The 24,498-nt window shown below is 36.5% G+C and overlaps 1 protein-coding gene across 2 annotated transcripts; it reads right to left on the bottom strand.

Annotated features, from left to right (window-relative positions):
• Window positions 1-485: 485 nt before the first annotated feature.
• inpp5d (inositol polyphosphate-5-phosphatase D) lies at window positions 486-23,624 on the bottom strand. 2 transcript variants are annotated; one of them, XM_026918211.3, is made up of 27 exons: window positions 23,117-23,624; window positions 21,782-21,845; window positions 18,523-18,658; window positions 17,937-18,090; window positions 17,511-17,651; window positions 17,241-17,331; window positions 17,064-17,141; window positions 16,849-16,926; window positions 15,646-15,769; window positions 15,213-15,319; window positions 14,872-14,974; window positions 14,222-14,418; window positions 12,388-12,505; window positions 12,180-12,276; window positions 11,893-12,031; window positions 11,457-11,565; window positions 9,780-9,868; window positions 9,423-9,504; window positions 9,222-9,311; window positions 6,656-6,766; window positions 6,495-6,574; window positions 6,326-6,413; window positions 4,913-5,059; window positions 4,538-4,595; window positions 3,913-4,071; window positions 2,659-3,155; window positions 486-1,268 (listed from the first exon to the last, which is right to left on the bottom strand). In XM_026918211.3, the coding sequence occupies exons 1-27, from the start codon at window positions 23,254-23,256 to the stop codon at window positions 1,219-1,221; spliced, it is 3,327 nt and encodes a 1,108-aa protein (XP_026774012.1). In that variant the 5' UTR covers window positions 23,257-23,624; the 3' UTR covers window positions 486-1,218. The 2 variants fall into 2 exon arrangements, with proteins under 2 accessions (XP_026774012.1, XP_026774003.1); XM_026918202.3 differs by having other exon boundaries at window positions 3,913-4,128; window positions 23,117-23,623.
• Between the last annotated feature and the right edge of the window lie 874 nt (window positions 23,625-24,498).

Raw genomic sequence — 24,498 nt, 5'->3', positions numbered from 1 at the left:
AGCAAGACAAAGCAACATTTTTCTGTAGAAGACGTGCCCCAAAAATGATAATATTACTGAGAATTACAGCTCCAGCTACAGATGTTTTGTCGTACCTAATAGGAGTATAATCCTAATTCAATTGTATTTGGTTGCATGGATCCATACATCTGTAGAGCTATAAGTGGATAACATCTCTTCCTATTAGATCATAACTCTAATATCGACCATGAATTTAAAGAAATTAGTGATTTGCTGAGTTTACAAACAATAGCTGAATGTATCAAATGTGTCTTATTTCAGGTACATTCAACAATCTCAAGCAGCAGTGTACAAAGAAACTCTGCTTTAACTTAAAAGATTTTCATCCTCCTAGTTTTGAGATAAGCTATATAAGCTGTTGAGGTTAGACTGATCTGAACAAGTGTAAATGTGTTTCTTCATCAGTATTGACAGCTGGCATTAGCAGAAAGCTGGAAAAAAAGAGAAATCCAAACACAGTGTGGTCGAAGAGACATTTGAAATGAGTTTTAATGCAAGGGGTAAATGCACAAGATGTAACTGATGATTGGCTGATCACAGCTCATCAGATACAGATGCTTTTATCTTCACACCCATAAATGTAAATGACTGCTTAACTGCATGAATTACAAAACTCCAAAATGATGTGAACATGGCAAAATTCATATTCATATTGCGTTATATTCATTTGTTTATTATTCATATTCTTATTCCGCTTCATAAATTACTCTCCAATTATCTCAGTACAGCATCAGGGAAATTACAGTGTCAATCTAACTGAATGTTGGCTCACGCAGACATTCCATCTAGCAAAGGCCTGAAAATTAAAACAAACAAACAAACAAACAAACAAAAAGCACTCAGATGTGAATGTAGATCAGTAAGCATCAGCCATCCACATAAGAAATGAATGATAATGTGTTGCGATTTGTACTTTCATCTGACGAATGATCTTTATGCATAGTCTCTAAATGATGATAAATTTTGTGCACTGTACATTCATTTGTGCTGGAACAAAAGAGTTTGTGCAAGATCATGGCACTGTTGCTGTAGCTTTTCATTTCTTTCTTGAAGAATGCTACACATAAGGCAAAAGCTTGTCCAGCTTTTTAATACGCCTCTTTAGGCGTTTGTCTCTAATCACAATTGGTGTGTGAAGTCTCCAGTTTGGTGTAGAACTCCAGAAGTGATGGCCAGCTGGAGAATCTAAATGTAGGCTCATTTCAGAGGGCGACCTGTCTTTGGACTTGGTGCTGTCTCAGGATGCACTGGGAACAGAGAAAACATTTGTTTAAAAAAAGTTTAAGCCAATAGCAATCAGTAATTATTAAATAAATTAACTGTTTCACCACCACTTGTTGAGCTCAGAATAAGCATGTATGTCAAATTAGAATGATTTCTATGTGTTTTATACTTAAAGGTAGTGTACATAGGGCTACATCATGCCTGTATAAGCCTCTCATATGAATCCTACACAATCATTTATTCCAATAAGCATCAGCTGTCCTAAAGCCCTCCTTCATCAATTTTGACTAAAGCAACAGATTTTTCTTGACCTGCATTTGAATGTCATAACAACTAACTTTATAGCTCAATGTTCTTCTGGTATATACGAGTTATGTGATTATGATAATGATGTGATGGGTCAAACATCAAAAACTAAAATACAATGATCAAAATTCCTAATAAACAACATAAAAAACAAATGACAACTGTTATTACGGTGTTATGGCATTGCCATAGCTATTTATAACATACATATTAACAGTAAAACTACATAGTAAAGTTAGAGTCACTTATGCATATGACTCACTTATAAGTATTCACAATGACAGCTGATGCTATAAAAGTTTATTTTGGGCAGCACAGTAGCACAGTGGTTAGTGTTGGCACCTAACAGCATACGTGAGTAACTTAAGTTAATGTGCGTGTGGAGTTTTGCATGCTCTCCCGTGTCCCGTGTTTCCTCTGTGTTCCCCAGTTTCCTCACACCTTCCAAAACACATGCAGGTAGGTGGAATGGTGAATCTAACATGCCTGTAATGAGTGTGTGAATATGTGTGTGCATGATGTCCTGCAACGGACTGGCGTCTCATCCAGGGTGCATTCTTGCCCCATGCCCTGTGTTCCCAGAATAGATTCTGAACAAACTGTGACACTGACCAGCATAAAGCAGTTACTGAAGATGAAAGATAATGTAGGTTTATGTAGCTTTACGTCAGTCATAAAGAGTTTATGAAGATGTCATGGAGCATTACGTACACTACCCTAAAGTAAAGAGTTAACAAAAATACACAGAGATAATCAGTACTGATATGGCACATATGCTTACACTGAGAACATAATATGATTCCGAAATGATTACTTTGTTAGCAATTATTTTTTTAATCATTCAATTAGCTTGTAAAAGTTTAGTCATAAACAGCAGTTTGAAATTGATTTGAAAGTGACTTCTTTAAGGATTTCACCACTCATTTGAGGAGTTTCCTCAGTACTTTTTAAGTACAAGTGACATAATTTAATATAATAATATATATTACAAAAATGTAAATTCATACATTTGTGTTTTAACACAAATCCATTTGCCTTGACTAGATATTTCATAGCATTTCTTTTGTGTTGATCTAAAATATATCAAAGTTGCATTACATGTCATACCATCTTTGGGGAGTGGCTGGCATGGTCTGGCATGAGGCCGCAGCTTGCCTGGTAACTCTGAGGAGTCTCTGTAGTCTCTGGGCTTTGACAGGGGCTCTGGTGTTTGACCTTGTCGGGATTTCACAGGCAGTGGTGGCTTTCCAGACATCATCCCTCCTCCTTCAGAGCGAGAGGGCACCACAGGCTTCTTGCTGAAGGACTGAGGCTGTAGACTGCTATTGCTGCTGTGGTTACTGCTGCTGATGCTGTTGTTGCTGCTGGGAGTCGGGGAAGGATTCTGGCCTTTGCCCTCTGAGCAGGTGAAGGAGCGAGCGCGAGGGGTTGGGACTGGAGGTATGCGATCAGTGTCAGACTCATAGCCTTTTGGAAATGCAAATACCTCTGGGACCCCCAAGTGCTCTTTTCGGGACATTTCTTGATCCTTGCCAGATCGTGACTTCCCCATTGATCCATAAAGTGGATTATCAAACATCTCTGCTGGTTGCCCATCTTCAGATCTAACAGATTATTTTTTTTTCAACACACAAACATACATCATACATAAAATACATCATTTTATGGTGTCTTGAAACAATGCTTCATGAATCTTTTCTTTTATATGAAACAGAATCTAATCTTTTATATGAAACTGATTCACTATTTTTCTTTTAAAGTTAACTATTAACATTTACTTTTATATAGCTGTTTGAGAAATTTTCAAATAAAATTGAGATACATGTAAAATCTTGTTCACACACACACACCCAAAAACTGGTCTGTTGGCCTGGGAAAATCAGTCAGAGGTTTTTACAGAGGTTTTAGCTTTTGACCAAAGGTGCATTTTTCTGTCTATAGCATATTTTTTATACCTCTAGCATATTTTTTATACCTCTACTAAATTCAGTATGTGTGGCAGCCACAAACTGTGGCTTGCCATATATTTTATTCAGATAAGAACACATGTATGTTCCTTAATTAAGTCTTATTTGCTGTCATTTTTCAAAGACTATAATATATTTGACACAATTAGTACGGTCCATTTTGTGATGTAAATGATCATGATCAGGTAATTAAAATGAACTTTTTATTTAGTTCTTTGTATTAATAAAGATTTATGAAGTCTAGTTTTAAAAAATATAAATTCAAAAAATGTAGTTGTTCTACATAAAAAATAAAGTAGAAGAAGTTCTTGGTAGAGGACTCAGTAATGGACCTTTGAACCTTACTGTAGAACATGCAACTGTACAGGTTAAGGAAATGTCCAGATGTACTCACGTTGGACTGGACAGCTTTCCTGTGGGGCTGCACACAGAATGATCATATGCAGTCTTTTTTGGCGAGGTGTTGCCAGTAGTTGTGTCTTTAGCCATGTGTCCAGAGGAGCCTCCTGGTCTATTGGCCATTGTGTAGCTCCAACCTGACTGACTGCTGCTTCTGTAGCCAACATCCATATAATTAGGATTGCTAATATCAGTGGGTAGTGCGAAAGACCTGCAGGTTTTATAAGAACCTCAATAAGAATGTTTTTGTTTCATAATTAATGGAAAACAAACTATAGAATGTCTTGTGGCCTTATTTCTACAGCATAATAGTTTTAGTATATACTACATAAGCCGGCCATTCTTTACTCCTGTAACTACATTCCTTTGCTATTAGTTTCACTGTAGTTTTCTGAATAATACACAGTAATTATTATACAAAATAATCAGTAATTAATGAATTAATTAACAACAATATATACTATGCTTTAACATCAATAACTGAATAATAAGCTTGGACATTAGAGTTAGAAATTAGAAAAACTCTAACACTTTTGGTAGACAAAACTCCAGGTCGCTGTTACATTTTAATGAATCATCTATCAAATATGAGAATGTGAAAATGAACTAAAAAGGCTTACTTATGATCTCCTGATTTGACTTTACCGGTTCCTGAGTCATCACCAATCTTAATGAAATCTGCAGAGAGGAAAACACATTTTGTTAAAGCTGTTTACATGTACAATAATTTTCTTAGCATAAAATCAATATTAAGAGAATCAATCACAATCTTCACATCCAATGAATCCAGCAAGTATAATTAAATATTTTCTTTAACTCTTCATTGTATGGAAGGTGAAATGAGCTATTGGCAGTAGGAATATTTAGTATAAAATGTAAAGTTAATTTTTATGAAGAATATCAGTACAGTATTGCAGAAACTTCAATGAAAACAGGGGTCTAAACATCCACATCCACACTGTGTACAAGTTTGTGGCATGTATTTGTTCACGTACCATATAGTTTCTCTGTCAGTTTCCCTTCTGATGTGCGTAGTTGGATGCCTCCTGTTAGCATACCTGTGTGCTCACCATGATGTGTAAGTGGGACCACAAACTCAGTGTAGGCTGTTTCTGCAGCCCGCAAAGCCACACATGTCTCCCCTGCATGCATATCAGATAAATGATGACTAGTGCATTCCTAAGTAATTTCACTTATAAACACACAAATACAAATAAAAAAGCTAGATTCAAGATTGCCCATCATGCTAAAATATATACATATGTATTATAAGCTCTTGGAATACTCTGTACCGTCTTAGTTTACCTAATTTAAAGTGGATCTAAACTACATCAAGCACAAGGAACTAAGTAAACCTGGAGTTATGCTTGGGTTTTCAAAGATAAGAGGGGGTGCAGGTAAAAAAAAAAAAAAAAAGCTATTTAGCTGACTTCCTCAAATGGTGCAATGTTATGTAAGGACTAAAACACAATGCATCATATTGTTATAGGAAAATAATCAACGACAAGGTGGTGTGATGCAGCCTGACACAAGAGGAGTTACTGCTATCACCCCAAAGTTGAAAGTTGAACAGCACTTTGAACAGTATTTTATTTCTTAAGCAGTCTGCCAACACTTACAATATTTAATCTTTTAATGAACAACATGTCCCAATTTTAACCATTTATAGTTACATTTAATGTTGTAAAACATCTGCGAGACAATTTAGTTTCTGTTAACACTTACATTATAGCAGCTATAAAAAGTCATTCCCTCAACAGCCTCTCTTTTTTTTCTCACTTTTAGAAGTTTATAAGCCAAAAAATGCAATTTGTCATGTTACTGGGAAACGGGAATGTGCATAGTACTCTGTGCTGAAGACTCTCTCATGGCTGAAAACTTACTCACCATTACAAAGCACTGACAGCTAAGAATTGTTGAATAATGTTGTAGTAAGTGTTGAATAAAATACTTACAGAAAGATCCAGCATATCTATGATGACATGTTTTTCTTTTGTTAAATAATTTTTAAAAATTTGTTTATCATTAGCCTTAGATTATGTGGAGCACCATACATGTCCCTGTGAATGAGTTACTATAGAAAATGATAACGTATTAGAACGGGCGCTTTAATATAAACCTGTGATTTGAATTACAGCCAAAGCTACTGTCAGAGCTGCTGTTATAGAAATTTAATCAATACCTTATAACCAGTCATAGTTTAAACAGAGGAAGTGGTAGCTTAGTGGTTAAGATGTTGGCCTTCGGATTGTAAGGTCAAGAGTTCAAATTCCAGCAGGGCCAAGCTGCCACTGCTGGGCCCTTGAGCAAGGCCCTTAAACCTCAACTGCTCAGTTGTAGACAGAGATAATTGTAAGTCACCCTGAATAAGGGCATCTGCCAAATGCTGTAAATGTAAACACACCTACCGTATGATTCATCACTGTCTGTGGATGTTATACTGATGAGTATATGCTGATCTAGTAAGTATTCTGGGTCTGAAATGATGGTCGTAAGCTGCAAAATGAATGGAAAAACAGTTACTATTTTGTTCCAGGATTTAGTTTCCCATGATATGAATAATACAAAGCAGATTACCTCTACATGTGCTGCAAACCGAACCTTTATGGAACCCTCTGTGCTCTCTTGATTATCTATCTCAGGACTCTTGACAAATTCTATGAACAAAACAAAAAAAATCGTTTAATCTGTCAATTCTGATAACAAACAGACTTTATCTACAACAGAAGTGCCCTTACTTTCCAAGCAGCTTGAGTGGTATTCAATGAAAAACCTTGTCTTGGATTTGGTCCTAAGAGTGGCAACACAGTTCATAAACTTGATTGCACCCTGAGACTCCTTTGTAGGATCTGAAAGAAAAAAAAAATTGGAAGAGATGCTACAGAGATGAAATTCAGCGTCTTGAGCATGTTCAAGAAGCATAAATTAAAAAAAAAAAACAGTAGTATTGCTAAAAGTTGGTTGATTAGTGTGCTCTATTTAGAATTGGTCTAGCCAAGTCATACCATATTCACTTTGTGTGATTGCTTCCGATCAGTAGTAAAAAGGTCCATATTTCTCCTCGCTGTATGGTATGATATAAACAGCAGTGCTAACATTAATGATGTTAAGATACTTATAATCCCCTGGACAATGCTGTATCACTGTCTTAACTGTGTGAATTTCAGAGGAGTACAAACTCTGTTATTAGGTCCTGCTTATATCAAGCGTTTGATCTGTAAGCTATTCACAGCTGAAGCAGTCACAGATAATATTCCTTACAGGAGTAAGTTTTAGACAGAGCGCCATGTGTCTACAGTGGACTTAGTATGAGGAAAACAAATATTAGAAACTCTTTTACACAATACAGAGAACAATTCCAAAACAAATCTGTCAAAAGTGTCAGTAAAGATGGCTGAAGGTCTTCCAAATAGTATATAGAGAACGACTAAGCTACTATCAGGCTGTTGTCTCAGTCAGATTAAGCTTGATAGAAAGGAATAGGGTTTTTAAGACAGTGTTTAAATAAACAAGATGGTGTCTTAATCCAAGAATGTTTCAATTAATTCAGTGTCACTGGGTATAATGAGCTCTACATCTTGATGTTTAATATTGTCACTGATTTCCCCCTCGTGACTATTGTTGCACGCAAAGACTCTAAGCGTGTTTAGGAGCTCGCAGCACTACAACGCTTTCCTACATCTTGTCGTGTTTGTTTACGTTGCCACGTGTTTTGTTTTAGTTCATGTCTTGTCTCGTCCCGTGTCCTGTCATTGGTGGTCTCCCTCATGTTTCCCGATTACTCTCACCTGCTTTCAGTTTGCCCCTTGATTAGTTTGTATATTTAAACTCTCGTGTTTCTTTGTTGAGTGTGAAGTATTGTTCAGTGTTTTGCCTACCTGACACTCCCGAGCCATTTCTGTTCCTTGTTTTGATTCTCTGGTTCCTGATCTCGTTCTGTTCCCCATTTGTGTATTCTGCTTATCCCTGCTATTGTTGTTCGTAGATCGCCTGACCTCTGCCTGTTTCCTGTTCCTGATTCTGATTCACATTTTGGATTTGTCTGCCTGCTACTCTAATAAAACATCTAACTGCAATTCCATCTCTCAGCCTACCTTTCCTGACAAATATAAGTTATTCAAGATTTCCACAATTGCCATCTAACTTCCAACACACTCGATTCTGGAGAAATAACAGGCATGATGCATTTCAGTCTACTTTCTGGAAGTATCAGTGCTGGCTAAAAATGGTTAGATCAGTGAATATTCTTAAAGGGCTAAAAAAACTGCAATATGATGTTCCACATGGCTCTACATTAGGCTCTGAGCTGTTACTCCTTTATATACAACTTGGCAATACACAATTATACTTAAATTATATCAGTTTGACCAGGTTCATCAGGACAGACAAGCAAAATGGAAGACATTTCAAAGACAATCTTAGATTCTGATATTGGGCGATCAGTTTTATCCTAGCACTTGATGACTATTCAGTGAAACTAAAGGCTACAGTGAAGGACTTTGGTGTAGCTCTTAATGTTGGCCCATTAATTCATACCAATTTAAGTAACATCTCCAAAACTAAATATTGTCATTGAAATAACATAGACAAAAAAGATGCATGCATATACAGTATATGCTAATCCTACATGATGCTAATACATGCTTTCATAATCTCTAGATTTCATTATTAAAATGTTTTGCTGGCTGGCTAGCCTGCATACATTAGATTGATATATAACCATTTGATACACTTTCAAAGAAAAACATATTTATCAATTCTTACTTAGAGCTACACTAAATGGCCAAAGGTTTGTGGACAGCTGACCATCACACCCATATTTGGACCTTCCCTAAACTTTTGCAAAAAAGTTGGAAGCACACATTGGTATCGAATGTCTTTGTATGCTGTAACATTACAAATTCCCTTCACTGGGACTAAGGGGCCCAAACCTAACTGAGATCCATGAAGACATGGTTTGTCAAGGTTGTATTGGAAGAACTTGAGCGGCCTGCACAAAGCCCTGGCCTCAATTGAACAACCATGGGATGAACTGAAACAGCAACTACGCCCCAGGCCGTCTTCTCTGACATCAGTGCCTGACCTCACTAATGCTCTTGTGGCTGAATGAGCAAATCCCCATGCTCCAAAAACTACTAGAAGAGTGGAGCTTATTATAACAGCAGAGGTTATTCTAAAGGGGGACTAAATCTGTAATGGGATGTTCAAAAGCACAAGTGGGTGTGATGGTCAAATGTCCACAAACCTTTGGTCATATAGTGTGTATACCATGGGTTTAGTGGATAAATAGCATAAACAGCATACCGTTCTTAGAGACAAACTGTGAAGTCACTCCAACATCAAATGTAGCAAATACAGGAGAGTGATCGCTTGTCATGATGTCATTTGTGCATCCTGAAATGGATAGGAAGAATCCAAGTTAAACAACATTGTAATTGTTGAAATGTACTGTTGCACAAGTTTCTACCTTACAGAGAGCTCAACTTTTAAAATATTTCAACTAACCATATGAGTGACAAGCCACATGAACCTGTGGGTAGGACTTGCGAAGCACACGGTCACACCATGAAGGCAAGTTATATTTAGTCTGTTGGTGAGATAAAGAGAGGTAAAGTGAAATGCTTCTAATATTTTAACAACTTAAGCTGCATAAAACCATATCCTAGAAAAAAAAACCTAAAATGATTTTGTGAAAGAGAGCATAGTACCGTTCAGACTTTCTATCAGAGTGAGCTGGAGCTAAGTACAGTACAGGCATTATATCTGGCTGTGCATATGAAAATCTATATTTTGTATTTTTCATCTAGAAATTTTTTTTTTCCACTAAACTGTCTAGAAATCAATGACAAAAAATATAAGTACCCCTGTCGCTTTGGCTTTGGTGTAGACATATCTTTCATGAGTATCTCTCTCAAAACGATATGTTGGGGGAAATGTGATGTCTTCTTCTTCTGTAAAGGTAAAAGAAAATTTGTAGATAGAAGGAGAAATAATGTAAATTTTTTAAGGCCATCTTAGGAAAACCACTGATGAGGTTATATTAGACCTACATAAGCCCTTCATGACAACTGACATAAATATACATAAAGTATTTAGAAAGGTCTATTACATCAGGCTTTAGCTGTCATTTGTTACTGTTTTTGTCAGTTGTCAATTTTGTTATTAATTTGACAAACACCAAGTCAAGTGACATAGACGATTATTAACAAGCTACTTAATCAACCTGGAAAGTGTCATAACACATCCTTGTCAACATAAAGCTGTCACTTTGTTTCAGTTATCATGAAGGGCCATAAGTAAAGTCTAACTGAAAAAATATTGCAGTATATAAAATATTGAATGTGCAGGCAATTCAGTTATAGGTCAAACTGAATCGGCCTCTAACTACACTTCCCAGAACTCAGTGTGGCCTACAAACATGGCCACTGAGAACTACAACACCCAGACTCTCTCACATTCACACTCACCAGATTACTGATTATACACATCTGGACCCTATTAACTTCATCACACACTCACAACATAAATAGACTCTCAGTTCACACAGTCACTGTGAAGTATATGCTCTGTGTTCTTTTGTGCCAGTTGTTACCAAGCCTTTTGATATTGTGGCAGTCTTTCTGATTTGATGTTTCCGATATTCACGGTTTGCTCTTGCCTGCCCTAGTTAATGTTGTTTGCTCATTGCCTGACCCTTGCTTGTTTTTTGTCTTTGTTTTTGGATTACGTCTCTGTTTGACACGGTAAATAAAACCATTGAGTACCTGCACTTGCATCCTCAACTGTTTCCTGACAACAGGACAGTGCAGACTGAGTTTCAGCCAACTGAAATGTTCAGGTTGTGCAATGCAGATGGAATTTGGGCCAGAGCTTAACTTCTCATATTGTACTTTGTACAATGAGTTTCATACAGAACTGAATTTCTCCTGTGGCCTAGTGTAGAGAGAGTTTTGGTCAGAAGTGAATTTTTTTCAGGTGATGAGTAAGATTGGGACAGAACTGAATTTCACATGTGGACCATTGTAGAGGAAGTTTGGGCCATTACTGAATAAGTTGTGTAGTCTAATGTAGAAGGAATCTGGGCCAGAACTTAAATTTTCAAGTTGTATAGTGATGAGTAAGGTGAGGCCAGGACTGAATTTCTAGTCTACGAGGGGTTTGGGCCAGAACTGAATATTTCAAGTTGTATAATGATGAGTAAGCTTGGGTCAGAACTGAATTTCTCGTATGGTTTAGTGTAAAAAGAGTTTGGGCCTGGACTGAACTAGTCATGTTGTCTAGTGTAAAGGAAGTTTTGGCCAGAGCTGAATTTCTTGTGTGATCTAGTTTAGAAGTAGTTTGGGAAAGGACTGAAATGTTTTGTAATTGTATTGGGAGTTTGGGACAGAACTGGATTTCATGTGCAGTCTTGAGTAGAGGGAGTTTGGGCTAGAACGAAAATTTAAGTTGTATGGCCTTGAGTAAGTTTGGCCCAGAAATAAATTTCTTGTGTATGGTGCAGAGTGAGTTTGGAAAAGTAAGAAAAGGCTTCGCTCTCACCATAGTACAGAAAAACCTTTTCATCTGCCCTTTCCATGTTGAGCTGGTCTCTGCTTAACAGTTCCTGATACTGCTGCTGTTTGATCTTCATCACAATGTTCTCTGCTTCCTGGAAAATGCAAAACAACAGTACAAAAGCCAGTGTCTCTTCCTGTCTAGTTATGTTAGCATCTGCTGTATTTAACTGCTCCTAGTTAAATCGAGGCTCAGTATTGTCTTCACTAGTCACCACTGTGCTCTACCAAGAAGCAGATTGATGTTCGCAGTTTGCATTAAATTATTAGTTTATTTCTTAGAAAAATCATCATTTAAGCAAAGCTTCTTACATTTGATGGACTATTCCAGTTATCACAATGTAATACCATGGACACTGTAGCTTAAAATGACAATGATTTACAGTTTGGATGTATATGATTACTAATTCACTTATAGTTACCTCTGGTGGAAGGTCAATGCGGTAGTTCAGATCCCCAAGCCAGAAGAGGTGTGTGAAGCGGTGTGTAATGTCAAACAGATTAAGTTTCTTATCTCCTAGGTTCAGAAAGCGCAGGATGCTGACATAGTTCTGATTCCGTCTAGCAAGAATAGAAGAAAAATTGTAATAAAAATTGTAATAAAATGAGCAACTGTTCCATCAAAAAAATTAATTGGTTTATCATTTAAATTCCTGGGTTATACTACTATCACATTTTCTCCCCATGATTTAGAAGTTTGTGGCTTTACCTGATCTTCTTTTCACTCCCTGAGGTCAAGTGACTGTTCACAAACCCAAACGAGGTGTTATTAAACATAAACGATACTCCCACTGCTCCCTTATTTCCTGAACAATGCAAACACAAACACACAAATAAAGCTGTAAGACATATTCCTGTCATGCCAAATTAGCCCTTTTGAGTTATGGTTACATTTGTTATGGTGGAGATGAACTGACCCAGAGCATTAGCTATTCCAGTCTTAACACTGTTCGAGAAGATGTGGGAGATGCGATTCTCATGTTCTGGCTTGGCCAGAACAATGATTCTTATATTCCACAGCGTCTGAGTAGCTATCTGTTGAGAAATTAGGAAAATGGCAATCAAAATTAGTGCTTATCAGAAGGAGGGGACAGGTGATTTAAAAAAAAAATCAGTTATGAGAACTAAACACTGATTTTTTATTTATTTATTTTACTGCAGAGAAGTGATGCATCTTATTCAAAGATGTATTATGGAATCTTGGGAAGGATTATATTTACTGTGGTATTTCATATGAAATTAGATCTTTAAGGGACTCCTCACAGTTATTGCTGACTGTTCCTTGATCTCAGCTAAAAGTGAATGGTGATTGTGCTTTTGCTGTCACTGCACATTGTAGCTGGAACAATTTACCAGAAGACCTCAAATATGCTTCTTCTGTATCCCTTTTTAATTCAAACCTCAAAACATACTTTTATTCCATAACCTTTGGGAATGGTTGAATGCATTGTTTTATGTGTATGTATGTTTGATTTGTGTGTGCCCCCCTTCAAATCACAGTTCCCATGGCGACAAATGCTACATGCTCGTGTTTGTTTTGATTTTTTGTTCTACCTCTGTTTTCGCTCCTGTACTTTCATTGGCTTCTTGTCCAACTGTGTTCACCTGTTCTGTGTTAGTCCTTGACTAGGTTGTCTATGTATACCCTGCTGTTTTCTTGTAGCATTGCAAAATTTTATCATGTTTTAGTGCCATTAATTCCAAGTGGATCCTAGTTCTGCGATTTAATTGGTTTTGACCCAGGTTCCTGTACCACTATTCTGATTATGAATTGTCCTTGTTTGACGTTGTCTGCCAGTGTTTTGACCCCTGCTATGGACACTGGTTATGATTCTTGGATTTGTCCAAATAAAGAATATACTGCATTTATACACTTGCGTTCTGTCTCTTCTGCACACACCACGTTACATTGCATTATTATTATTGCCTTATACAGTAGCATTTATACATTTATAGCATATTGTACAGCACTTTGTTCAAGAGACATTGTTTAAATGTGCTTTATAAACTAAATTTAATCACTTACTAAAATGGTATAGCTGAGTATTGGTTTCACACCTTTTAGTTAATTTTTTACAATTAGAGTAACACCATATATTTCATTCCAACACTTCTAACAAACTTCAAATGACTAACACATGATAGTGACTCAGCGCAGTCTTTGATGCATTATGAGTCATTATTGGTACTTTCAGTAAAATGACCCCTGTTTTTTTGTGTGTATTATTCAGGGTGATGTTCTTGTTGAATGATGAAATGTTAACCCTTACAGAAAAGTCACATGAACTTCACATATGAAACTGAATGGATTTTTACATGCTATGTTTATGATATTTTCTCATGTAATGTACTGTTCACATGTCCTCTGTCACATGATTAATTTATTTTCACATGTGATTTCTTAAACATGATTAATTTATTTTCAGTTGTGATTTATTTATTTATTTTTTTGCACTATTCACTATTACACTATTTAACAATGAAATTTCAGGGCGGAGAATATTAAAATGCACTTTCACAAATGATCACATTCACGTCATATGTAAAACTTATAGAATGTGATTTTTCCATAAGGAAATACTTATTAAATAAAAAGATTAAATAAATAAAGTTTTGGAAGTACACTTTTGCACTCTTCTGTAATGGATTATTTTCTCCCCTTCTGTGATATTAAGAAACAAATCAATCATCAATACAGACGATGTCAGTATGAATATTGATATATCATATACTGTATGAGGAGTGTTGTACCTGTTTAAAGCTGATGTTTGTGATGTCCCTGAGGGTTCCCCTCACTATATCTATCCAGTCCTTCTCTCCCTGTGGGTCTTCCTGTGTTCCAATGACATAGATATCATGTGGGATCTGACTGGCCGTGTCATCGCGGGTCTTCCCTTGCCCCTTGGACTGAAACCATGAGGTAATGTTTTGTGGTGGGCTGGCATTTCCTGGGAACAAGAGAGCACTTTGAATGTTTCATTTAAATTCAACGCATTGAGATCAAATTGAACAGATATAACAGGAATAACATGGCTTTATTATTAAAGAAATCTGGATGTAGATTTAGGTCCCTAAAAACATTTGGAGGAACTAGACTCAAAAGTGATCCCATCATCTTGAGGGTGACGCAGCATAGTGGGATTATAATCATTACTTTTCTACAGTACTAAGTATGTTGAATGTTTGAGCATATTGTGAATAAGAGTCCTAGGATGAGCATAAGACAGTCTTTTTGACTACATCAGCAGTTTTTAGGTACAAATCTAAAGTATCCAGATGCAATTATTAACTGAAGCAAGACTTTCTGTGTTGGGTGTAAAGTTGGGTAAAGGTTAAAGTAGAAACTTGGTCTGGAGCAAGTAGTGGTGCAACAATGAAGACAGTGCTGATGACACACTTACCCATGTTCCATGTGCCAACAAATAAGCTGATCATATCTGGCTCAGCCTTATCTGAATGTTTGTTTTTCATCTGCTGAAGTAATTGACAGAAACCTTCTCTCTTCTGAAAAATTCAGACACACATATACTTAGATGCATGTGAGAATTAAATCCCTTTTTTCTTTAGTCTGATATCCAGATGTGTAATTTGCATGTTCAAAGCAAAAAAGTCCAAATAGGCTGTGACTTTGTGATGATAAAAATGTGAAAATTAATGTTGTCTAGAGAACCGGATAAATTCAAATACATTCCTAACATTTACAAATAACTTCAGAACCAATGTATTCATAGTGCAGCTTCACCTTTGTGTCATTAAAGACAAATTCTTTACGCTGGGTCTTCTCTTTCTCGGTCTCCACCACTATCTCCAGCTTGGTGTGCATTTTCTGGGACTTCACCAACTGCAGGACTACATGATGACAAATAGATTCATACCGTTAGTCATTTCTTCTTATTTAAGTTCCAAATTAAGTCATTTTGATGACTTCCTTAAATACTCGTTAGGAAATGGTGAGTGTATACAGCATGTTTGCAGATCAGAAGAGTCTTTTGAAAGATCCTCTGAATAAAAAGCAGACATCTTTCACATGTTAATCCTGTGGCTTTAATATGTCACTGTTAATGAGAGAACTGCATGGGCCAATGGGAAATGACAAGTCATTTCCTCTTTAAGATTTCTAAACACATGAGCACTTTCACACGTTTTATTCTCTTCATAAAAGAGCAAAGACGTACTTTTATTGTGCACAAAATATTTGTCCTCAGGTCCATCTTTGGACTTCTTGAAGTAAACTTTCCCACTTTCTACATCAACCTTTAGGAACATTTTGCTTGAAATGCCAAGGGAGTCTGATTTCACCTGTTAAAACAGAAAACAGGAAACATGGAATATAAACAGAAATTTGTCTTATGAAACATTTTAAAGAGATTCAGTACAGAAACAGTGCTAGGTTCACAACCACCCAGCTGTAATGTAACAATACTCTTGCACATAGGCAAACATGACTCTCCCTTATTTGCATGTTGCTGTGGAAAGCAAACTACTAGAGGAACATATGGAACATATTCACAGTTTCATCGCTGTTACATGATGAGGGAGATCAGATATATGGCCAGTTTTAAAATGCTTGTAACATATAATTACATGTACAAATATATATTTTATACCACAGAGATGCTGAATTCTCAATTCTGATTGGTTAGATTAATTAGGTGTTGATTAATTTTCTATAACAGCAGCTTTGACAATGGTTCTGGCTGCAAGGCAAATCACAGGTATTAATGATCCCTTTCTAATATGTTATTGTTTCCATAGTAAAAATTTATACAGGGACTTGTTTGTCAGATGTGCCACAGATGGAAAAAAATGTGTATAATTGTTGATATGGTGAAGATTTCTCTGAGGAGATGTTTATTTAGCATTTTTTGAAGGATCCTACAGTGTCAGTGGTAACAATCAGTGGTAAAGGACTGGAAAATATTCAGGAATGAGGGCTTTGTGGTTTCACAGTTATATGACAAGCTGCATTTGTCAAAAAAAAGGGAGGCTGGTGAAGGAAGGACAATAATAATGAACAGCTTAATGTAATAATGTAATTTATGTTATGATGTAATTAATAACAGGAACTGTTTTGTAACATTAAATGCAACTTTAAACCGATAAAACATATGATGTTTCATTCTTTAATAAATAAAAAATTGTTAGTATTGGCAAATTCCTATGAGAGAAATAATAATAATAATAATGTCAAGATACTATACGAAAACTATCAACTTCCCTTCGTGTCAGGCAGCAACACACCACCCTGTCATTCTTTATTTAGTTTCCTATAACAGTGCACCACACTGTGATTTATTCTGTGCATATTTTATAACTAATAAAGTACAATATAAAGATTACATGCTTATATTTATTTCTATAAAATCTTTCTTTCTTACTTCAAATGTTACAGGTGGTATAAGTGACTTCCTGTGGCCTCCATCATAACCAGCAGATTCAAATACTGTATTCTTAGCCTGGGAAATAGAAAGCATGTTTGTCATTAAATCTACGCAGAGTTCTCTCGAAAACAGAGTTTTTGTACTATCAAGAAAAAGAAAGAAAACACATGACATATAGCATGAATGATACGGAAAGGAAAAAATGATCATACCTTGTCTTCAATTGAATACAAAAGCTTGGTCAGTTGCTCAAGCCTAAAAGCCACAGACTGGCTGGCATCAAGCGAGAGCTAAAACAAAAACAAGTTTAGTGTGTAGAAATCACCACAGACAGAGATTTTAGGAGTTTTTCACAATTTAAAAAATTTTAGCTGATAAAGCACATTAACCTGTCCTCGAAGCCTCCCAGCTCCAGGTGACATGGGCTGATCCACAATTTTCTGTAAGGCCTCCAGAGTTGGGACTGTACGAGAAATCTCACTATAAAAATGTAAAAGCAGAAAATATCAGAAATATTAATGTGTAAATTGAAATGAGATCAAATTTTGGTTAATAGGAATGAACTATTTGCCCATAAAGTCACTCATGTTTAAAAATGGCAGTGGTTTTTCATTTCCTTCGGCATCAAGCTGTTTGAAGAGATCTCAGGTGATTTATACCTGTTGAGGCTCTTGCAGATGGTCTTGAGAAGCTTCTTCAGGTTGGGGAGAGTGGGGTTCCCATTGTGTACCTGCTCCACATCCAGAGCCACAGCCGAGCTGAAGTAATCCTGGATTGCCTTTTGATGTTCTTCAGAGATGCTGCATGTTAAACAAATCACTCAGTAACTGATAGAGATGCAGAATAACACTACACCAGACAAGTAAAATTTTTTAAATTAGAAATTGTTTTTACAAATATACGGCCATATGATCACTTAACCAATAATCATGATTTTTATAGACTCATGGTATAAAGCATATCTAAAAGTACTGTTAGACATTACGGTACAGACCATATAGTATAAATCATTTTATGGTATGAATTATTTAGTAATGTGAGATATTGTGGTATAGATGGCACTTATGGTATAAATCATGTAGTACTGTGACATGTCGACAAGCTGCAGCCGCTGAACGTAAATGTCTGAGATGGACACGCGGCTTTGCTCTATCGTCTTTACAGGCTCGGCATGGCAATCTCTACTCTCGCTGGGTGTGAAGTTCCGCGGTGGAAGCTGAGGAGGTAAACTGAATTGCTCTGCGGGAAATGAGATTAACAGAACCAAATAATAAAGCATCCACCACTGCTTATTCACACAATAAGTTCTTGCATGGATAAATTGAACTGTGAGCCGCAATGCACACAAAAAAAAAAAAAAAAGTTCCAAGTTGTACCTTTGCTGGTATTTTTTTCTTTCTTTCTTTATTACTATATGTACAGTAACTCATCAGAGAAAGATTAGATTTAGATTTAAAACTCATTTAACATATTAATTAGGCCCTAAGGACCACTGTTGAATCATTAGTGAATCATTTTAAAGCTATACCACCTTCATGTGCCTGAAGGTACAGGAGGTACAGAAGATGGTGCCACCACACTATTAAGCAATATTACAATTTAGTACCTTTTTTCTTACAATGTGGGACAATGCAATCTCATCAAGCACTTCTTAGCAATCCTGTTTCCTACCTGGTTCATCCTCTGGCTCCTCCTCCTTCTGTACAGGATACTGCAGATGTGTGACTAAACCCATGTTCTCCTTATAGTACGCTTCCACCAGCTCTGAGAGCACAGAGAAGAAGCGAATGGGGACACCTTCAGATGCCTGAAAACACAGGGGAAGGAGAGTGAAGGCTTTTTAGTGCATTCACAGCACATACAGCTAAGTGCAAAAGTTTCCATCTGCCTTGGTTTCAAAATATAAAAAGAAATTGACTATTATTATTATTACAACTGATTTTTATACTTTAACTCCATTAACTAATAACAACAGTTCACTTAGGTAGAAGTTCAGTGGGTGCAAACATCTGAATAAGATCTAAAAGTTTTTTCATAACAATGTATTCTGCAGTCCATGTTACTTCCATAGTTACTTCCTATTTTTCCCAGTAATGAAATCAAATAAGCCAAATAACATCAGTGAGGAAAAATAGGTCCATAATGATCAGTATGAACAACGCCTAAATGAACAAGTTTGCAGTTAGTAACTGGCAAAACTCAAACCTGAGGCTGAAACAACTTCCAAAATTTACACCTAGACATCAGAGTTCATGCTGTGTTATTATTATTATTATTATTATTATTATTATTATTATTATTATTATTATTATTAATTTATGTGGATTTATTTTTAGGCAGGGATTGGATAAACATATTTTGTTAATATTTGAACAAATGTCAAATAATACGTGCTAATTTACTTTGTTATTTAGCTAACATTACTTATGATGTATTAATATTTCATGGTTTGCTAATCCTAATTAATGCAGTAAATGCTTTTTATGTAGGGAACCTTTATGAAAAATGTCTTTTTGTATTATGTTGAATGGATTTGAATTTAAATGACATTTAACTATGGAAACTATTTGCTTATTAACACCTTCATAAACAATTATTTATTGGTTATCACCATCAAACTACAAAAACTTAGCTGAAAAAGTTGATTTTTAGTGATTAAACATATGTTCACATATTTCATGAGCCATTGCTTCATTTTATTATATTAATTATTTTTTCAAAAGAAGATAAATAAAAAGCAGTCACCAGATCTCATCCAAACTGAACACCTATGGGAGATTTTGGAGCGACATGTTTAGGAAATGCCGTCCACCACCATCATCAAAACATCATTTGAGGGGATATCTGTTGGAAGAAGGGTGACCATCCCACCAATACAGTTCCAGAGACTTGTAAAACCCGTGCCAAGGTGCATTCTAACTATTGTGGTGGTTTGTTAAGGCCCAACAGCTTACTAAGATGCATATTGGTTTTTCCTTTAATTTGTCATGCATCATTTGTTCTTTTGATATGATGATAGCAAAGAAAAATCACTGTTTTAAAGCTTGTTGTAGTGTTCCACTTAAGACAGCGTTACTCAGAATGGCATCCATTTTAGTGTTCTTAGTCGTAACATGGCTGTCAGGAGTAGCTATAGCTGTGTTAGAAGAGAGTGTCTCCCACACACTTTTCACACATTTCAACATGCCCTGCTAACCACTTTTTTTTATCAACCCTTAATGAGAGACGAAAAACTTGCATTTCAGAAACTTTCCATTCAGGGCCCAGTGCAAGAGGAACCCTGTGGCTTGCCTTACGCCCACACTAAAGGATAATTAAAAACTGAAGCTTTGCTATAGTTCAGGGCTAAAAGAGGAAGAACCACAATGCAGACAGATATTAAAGTTTATTCTATAGTTTTGCACATGACAGAGCACCTATTGCATGTCATTAAAATTGTTCTACATGGATACGAGAATGTTCTTGAAAGCCAAGTTTAAAAAAAAAAAAAATTACATATATAAAGTCCATTTTAATATGTTTGCGTTGTGTCTTATTGGCACTAAATGGACCTTTCAGTACAGTTTTGCACTGTTTCACCCAATACACAATAAAAGCAGCAAGTGGTGTTGCAGCTGCAGTGGCGTGCTGTTAGCCTAGTGTCTGCAGTACAGAGGCAAGAATAGATGCTGCCTAAAGAGACAAGACACCCACACACCAGAGGCAGGGTGTCCACAGCAGCTGAGCAGACAGCTGCCATGAGGCCACATGTTCAGAAAAAAACTAAAAACACCCTCAATAGTTTATAGGATGTTAGATGTCTATAGCTGCTTGCTGTGAAACTGAACAATGTTAACAAGCACCTTGTGAGTCTACAGCAGGTGACGCACTAAAAATACCGAAAAGACATACTGACTTCAGTATTAATCACAGATGTGGCTTTAACAGACTCACAATGCACAGACAAAAATATATACAATATATACAACTTAGATTAAATCAACTTTCAAAAGAGGTGGAATCTGATCCAAACATAGAGTTGAGCATTCAGGTTCAAGGGTCTTGCTCAAATACCAATAGTAACAGTCCTGAGGCTAAAACTCACGGCATTCCAGTTACTGATATAGAATTAAAAAGTAAACCATAGACTTTTTCTTTGGCTGTTTCTGCAAAAACAACCCACAAAATAATACAGGAGCTCAGGCAACATCAGAATATGAAGTCTATTAGAAATTTTTGCCATTCATCAGTGTTGTATCTTGTCTGAATTATTATACACTTTGGATAAACACATCTGAAAATTTAATAGGTGAGGAATAAAATACAACAGAGCATGCTCTTATAGGAAAATAATCAGCGACAGGGTGGTAGGATACGACGTGATATGATTACCACCAGGATGTTGATTTTACAATAACAGCATATCCTGTATGGTTTTATTCCTCTTTTACCACAGCAATTTGCCAACTATTAAAATTTTTTCAATTATTAATGAATGACATGTCATACTGTTTAACCCTGTTTAGTGGAGAACTTACAAAGTGCTGACAATGGAGACTCTTCCCATATATATATATATATACATACACCCACACACACCCACACACACACACACACACACACACACACATATATATATATATATATATATATATATATATAAATAACCTGCCATACAAATCCTGTGATTTAACTGTTACTATAGAAACAATAATGTATTAGATTGAATACATTAATATAAATCTGTGATCTTCTTTTGACCCTCACTCATTTTTTAATTGAATGAAAGAAAAACTTGACATATCTGCTAGTAGCCTTGATATATCACTTTCAGTCCTAAAGCGAGCTTATTCCTGGGAATTTTATTCCCATACATTACTGGTTTCAGATCAGCTCAATTTCAGACCTGAACTCAAACTTGTTAGGGTGATGTCCCTCTGCATTCTCTTACCTGCACAGAAAGCTTTTTGTCTTCATTGGGTAGAATTCTATAGGTATATACGCAGTTCTGGTACCTGCATATGCACAAACATAATGCTGTTTCAGTTAAGGTGCATAAACTTATGAATGGCAGTAATAAATAAATTTATGCATGTAAAATGCTAATTTAATGAATTTATATTGTGCACGATTTGGGCTGAATCAAACAGGAAATGGTGAAATTTTGTATATGTGCAAGCATTAGCAGATTAGCCTGTGACTTCTATATATAGTGTTCTCTTTCAAAGTGTTACTCTTTCACACTGAACAGTTACATTGTCATTTCCCAGGTACCAAGAGTCAACTGAAATCCAGATAAGGTCAGGTCTTTTGTATGTTTGCTGGTCTCTATTAGTAGACACAATTTGCATGAACATATTTAGCACACAAGGTTGCAGCACATTTCATATTTGCTGTATATGTAAAACATTCGTCTTAAGTGACATTTGCATGTATTACCATGGCTTAAAAACTACACTCAGAGAGTATTTCAGTGTAGTGTGTGTTAGCTAAGACAAATTCTATATGTAGCCTGGACTTCGACAAACAAGCAGCTTGCAATCAAGCATTTTTTTATTTGTTTCAGTGTCACTAAAGATCATTGCAAGATCATTGCTGTCATGCGTCATTTCTTGGGGTTACCACTGCCACATGCTTTAATCACCTTTTATCACCACATAAGAAGCTACAACTAGTTGTACCAGCAGGTATTAGGCTTGTGTTAAGTCCTTTATGTATCAGTAAAACTCAGGTGGTGGACAACAGGCACAGAACAGGTCTTGTTAGCTGTCATATACCGTTTTACATAACTGTCACAGCATGCAAAAAGCTTAAGCAGTCTGTCAATAATATAGGTTCATTTTCTTTCCATTAGGACAATGCTGAAAGGCCTCTTACATCCAGTAGTGGTAAGTCAAGCATTAATGACTTCTGATATAATCCTGAAGATGTTTCTTTTTTTCCCCAAAGCTTTTTATGAGTTTTACTCCCTGCATGACAGCAATGGAAACTGAAGTCTTCAAATGAAAACATAGCAGAAACCCAATAAATTCCATAAACAGACTGAAAACCAGAACAAAGAAATACTTAGGTATAAGAGGAAAAGGAAAAAATGGGGGATATATATAAAAAAAACAAACCTGAATGACTGTCATACAACTTTAAGATTAAACCAAAAGCTTGTGCACCTTGATTTACTAGATTTTTAAATGATCTGGGTGGGTTCTTTGGTATACATTAGCATTGCCGCATGTCTAGCTGGCCAAGCAGAAATGACCAAGCTTGGTGACCAGAGTTGTGTACTCACAGCACGCAGAGGGCATAAGCTCCTTGTATGGACTCGCTGTCTCTGAGGAGGAAGCTCCCATCCTTGGCATTTTTGGAGAGCAGGTCTTCTGCCATAGAGCGAGTGATATTGCCATGGTACCAAGGCTGATGGGACGACATTCTGTCCAGTGACCCCTTCTCTCAGCACTTACTCCTCAGATCACTGGTTTAGCTTCAGCAAAACTTGAGGTCAGATTCAGCTTCCCTCCAAGGCCCGTTTCATGGCGTTATTTGCGTCAGAGTGCGCTCGTTCTCTCTCTCTCTCTCTCTTACACACACACATACACACACACACACACTGGCTCTTTCTGTCTCTCTTCCTGTTAAAGAGGCGAAAGCTGCAAAAAGGAAGCTACCACAAACGCAAGGGTGAACTTCCTCATTCTGTGTGCACAAGTGAGAGAGAGAAGGGCCAGAGAACTGACTGCTTAACACAGACACAGCACAACAGAAGTAAAACATGTTAGAACAAAATGTTATGTACATGCACTTTTATATAACCATGTTGCTCTAAACTGAATGAAGGTGTCTCCCTGATATCAGTAATGCATAATGTAACACAAATATACTACATATACAAATGCACAGGCCAGTGATTCTGATAGTTGCAGTTTTGATGGGTCGTGATAAGTGCATACAGGCAGTAAGGTGGTGCATAACTGCAGAAGGTAGTGAAAGGAACTGAAGTTGCATCTGCAGTGGTGTGTCAGAGCTGTGTGTTTACTTACACAGGTCACGCATTAGAGTGCTAGTTTATGATAATATGATAATATGATAAGACATACTGTACAGCTGTGTGTTTATTCATACATGTAGTGCTTAAGAGTACTAATTTATGGTAATATAATTAGACGTAGAGCAGAGTATTTACTTGCACAGGCCATGGATAAGAGTTAATTTTTGATAATATTGTAAGACATGAGCTTCATAAAATGCAAATACCTTCCATGGGACAGGAAGCCATTTATCAGTGTACTCCCCTTTTAAATAAGCAATGCATACAAATGCATATTCTCAGCCTTTCACTGTTACTCAAAAGCTTCTCTTTTTTTGGTCATATTGTGCAATCTTGAGTAACTAGACTGAAAAACACACAGACTCAAGCACCAATACATAAACTTCCATTTTACAACGGTCCTCCCCCAATGGTAGTCAGGGTTTAGGAGATTAGCAGTCTTATATTCTCAAATCCAAGTCTAAAGTCAGCAGCTCAGCAGTCAAATCATCGTCCTTGCATCCTAAGCTGCTACTCAAATCCAAGCTGCTACTCAGCTACTGAGTCAAATCCAAGTAAAGTCATTAATGGCGTCCTGGGGGGCAAGGAAGGGTGACTTATTAGGCTATATTACTCAATTTCAGTAG

This window comes from Pangasianodon hypophthalmus, chromosome 2 (genome assembly GCF_027358585.1).
Source record: "Pangasianodon hypophthalmus isolate fPanHyp1 chromosome 2, fPanHyp1.pri, whole genome shotgun sequence".
In the NCBI taxonomy this organism is placed as follows: Eukaryota; Metazoa; Chordata; class Actinopteri; order Siluriformes; family Pangasiidae; genus Pangasianodon; species Pangasianodon hypophthalmus.
Note: the sequence above shows the minus strand (reverse complement) of the source record. Positions and strands in the feature narration are given on the sequence as shown.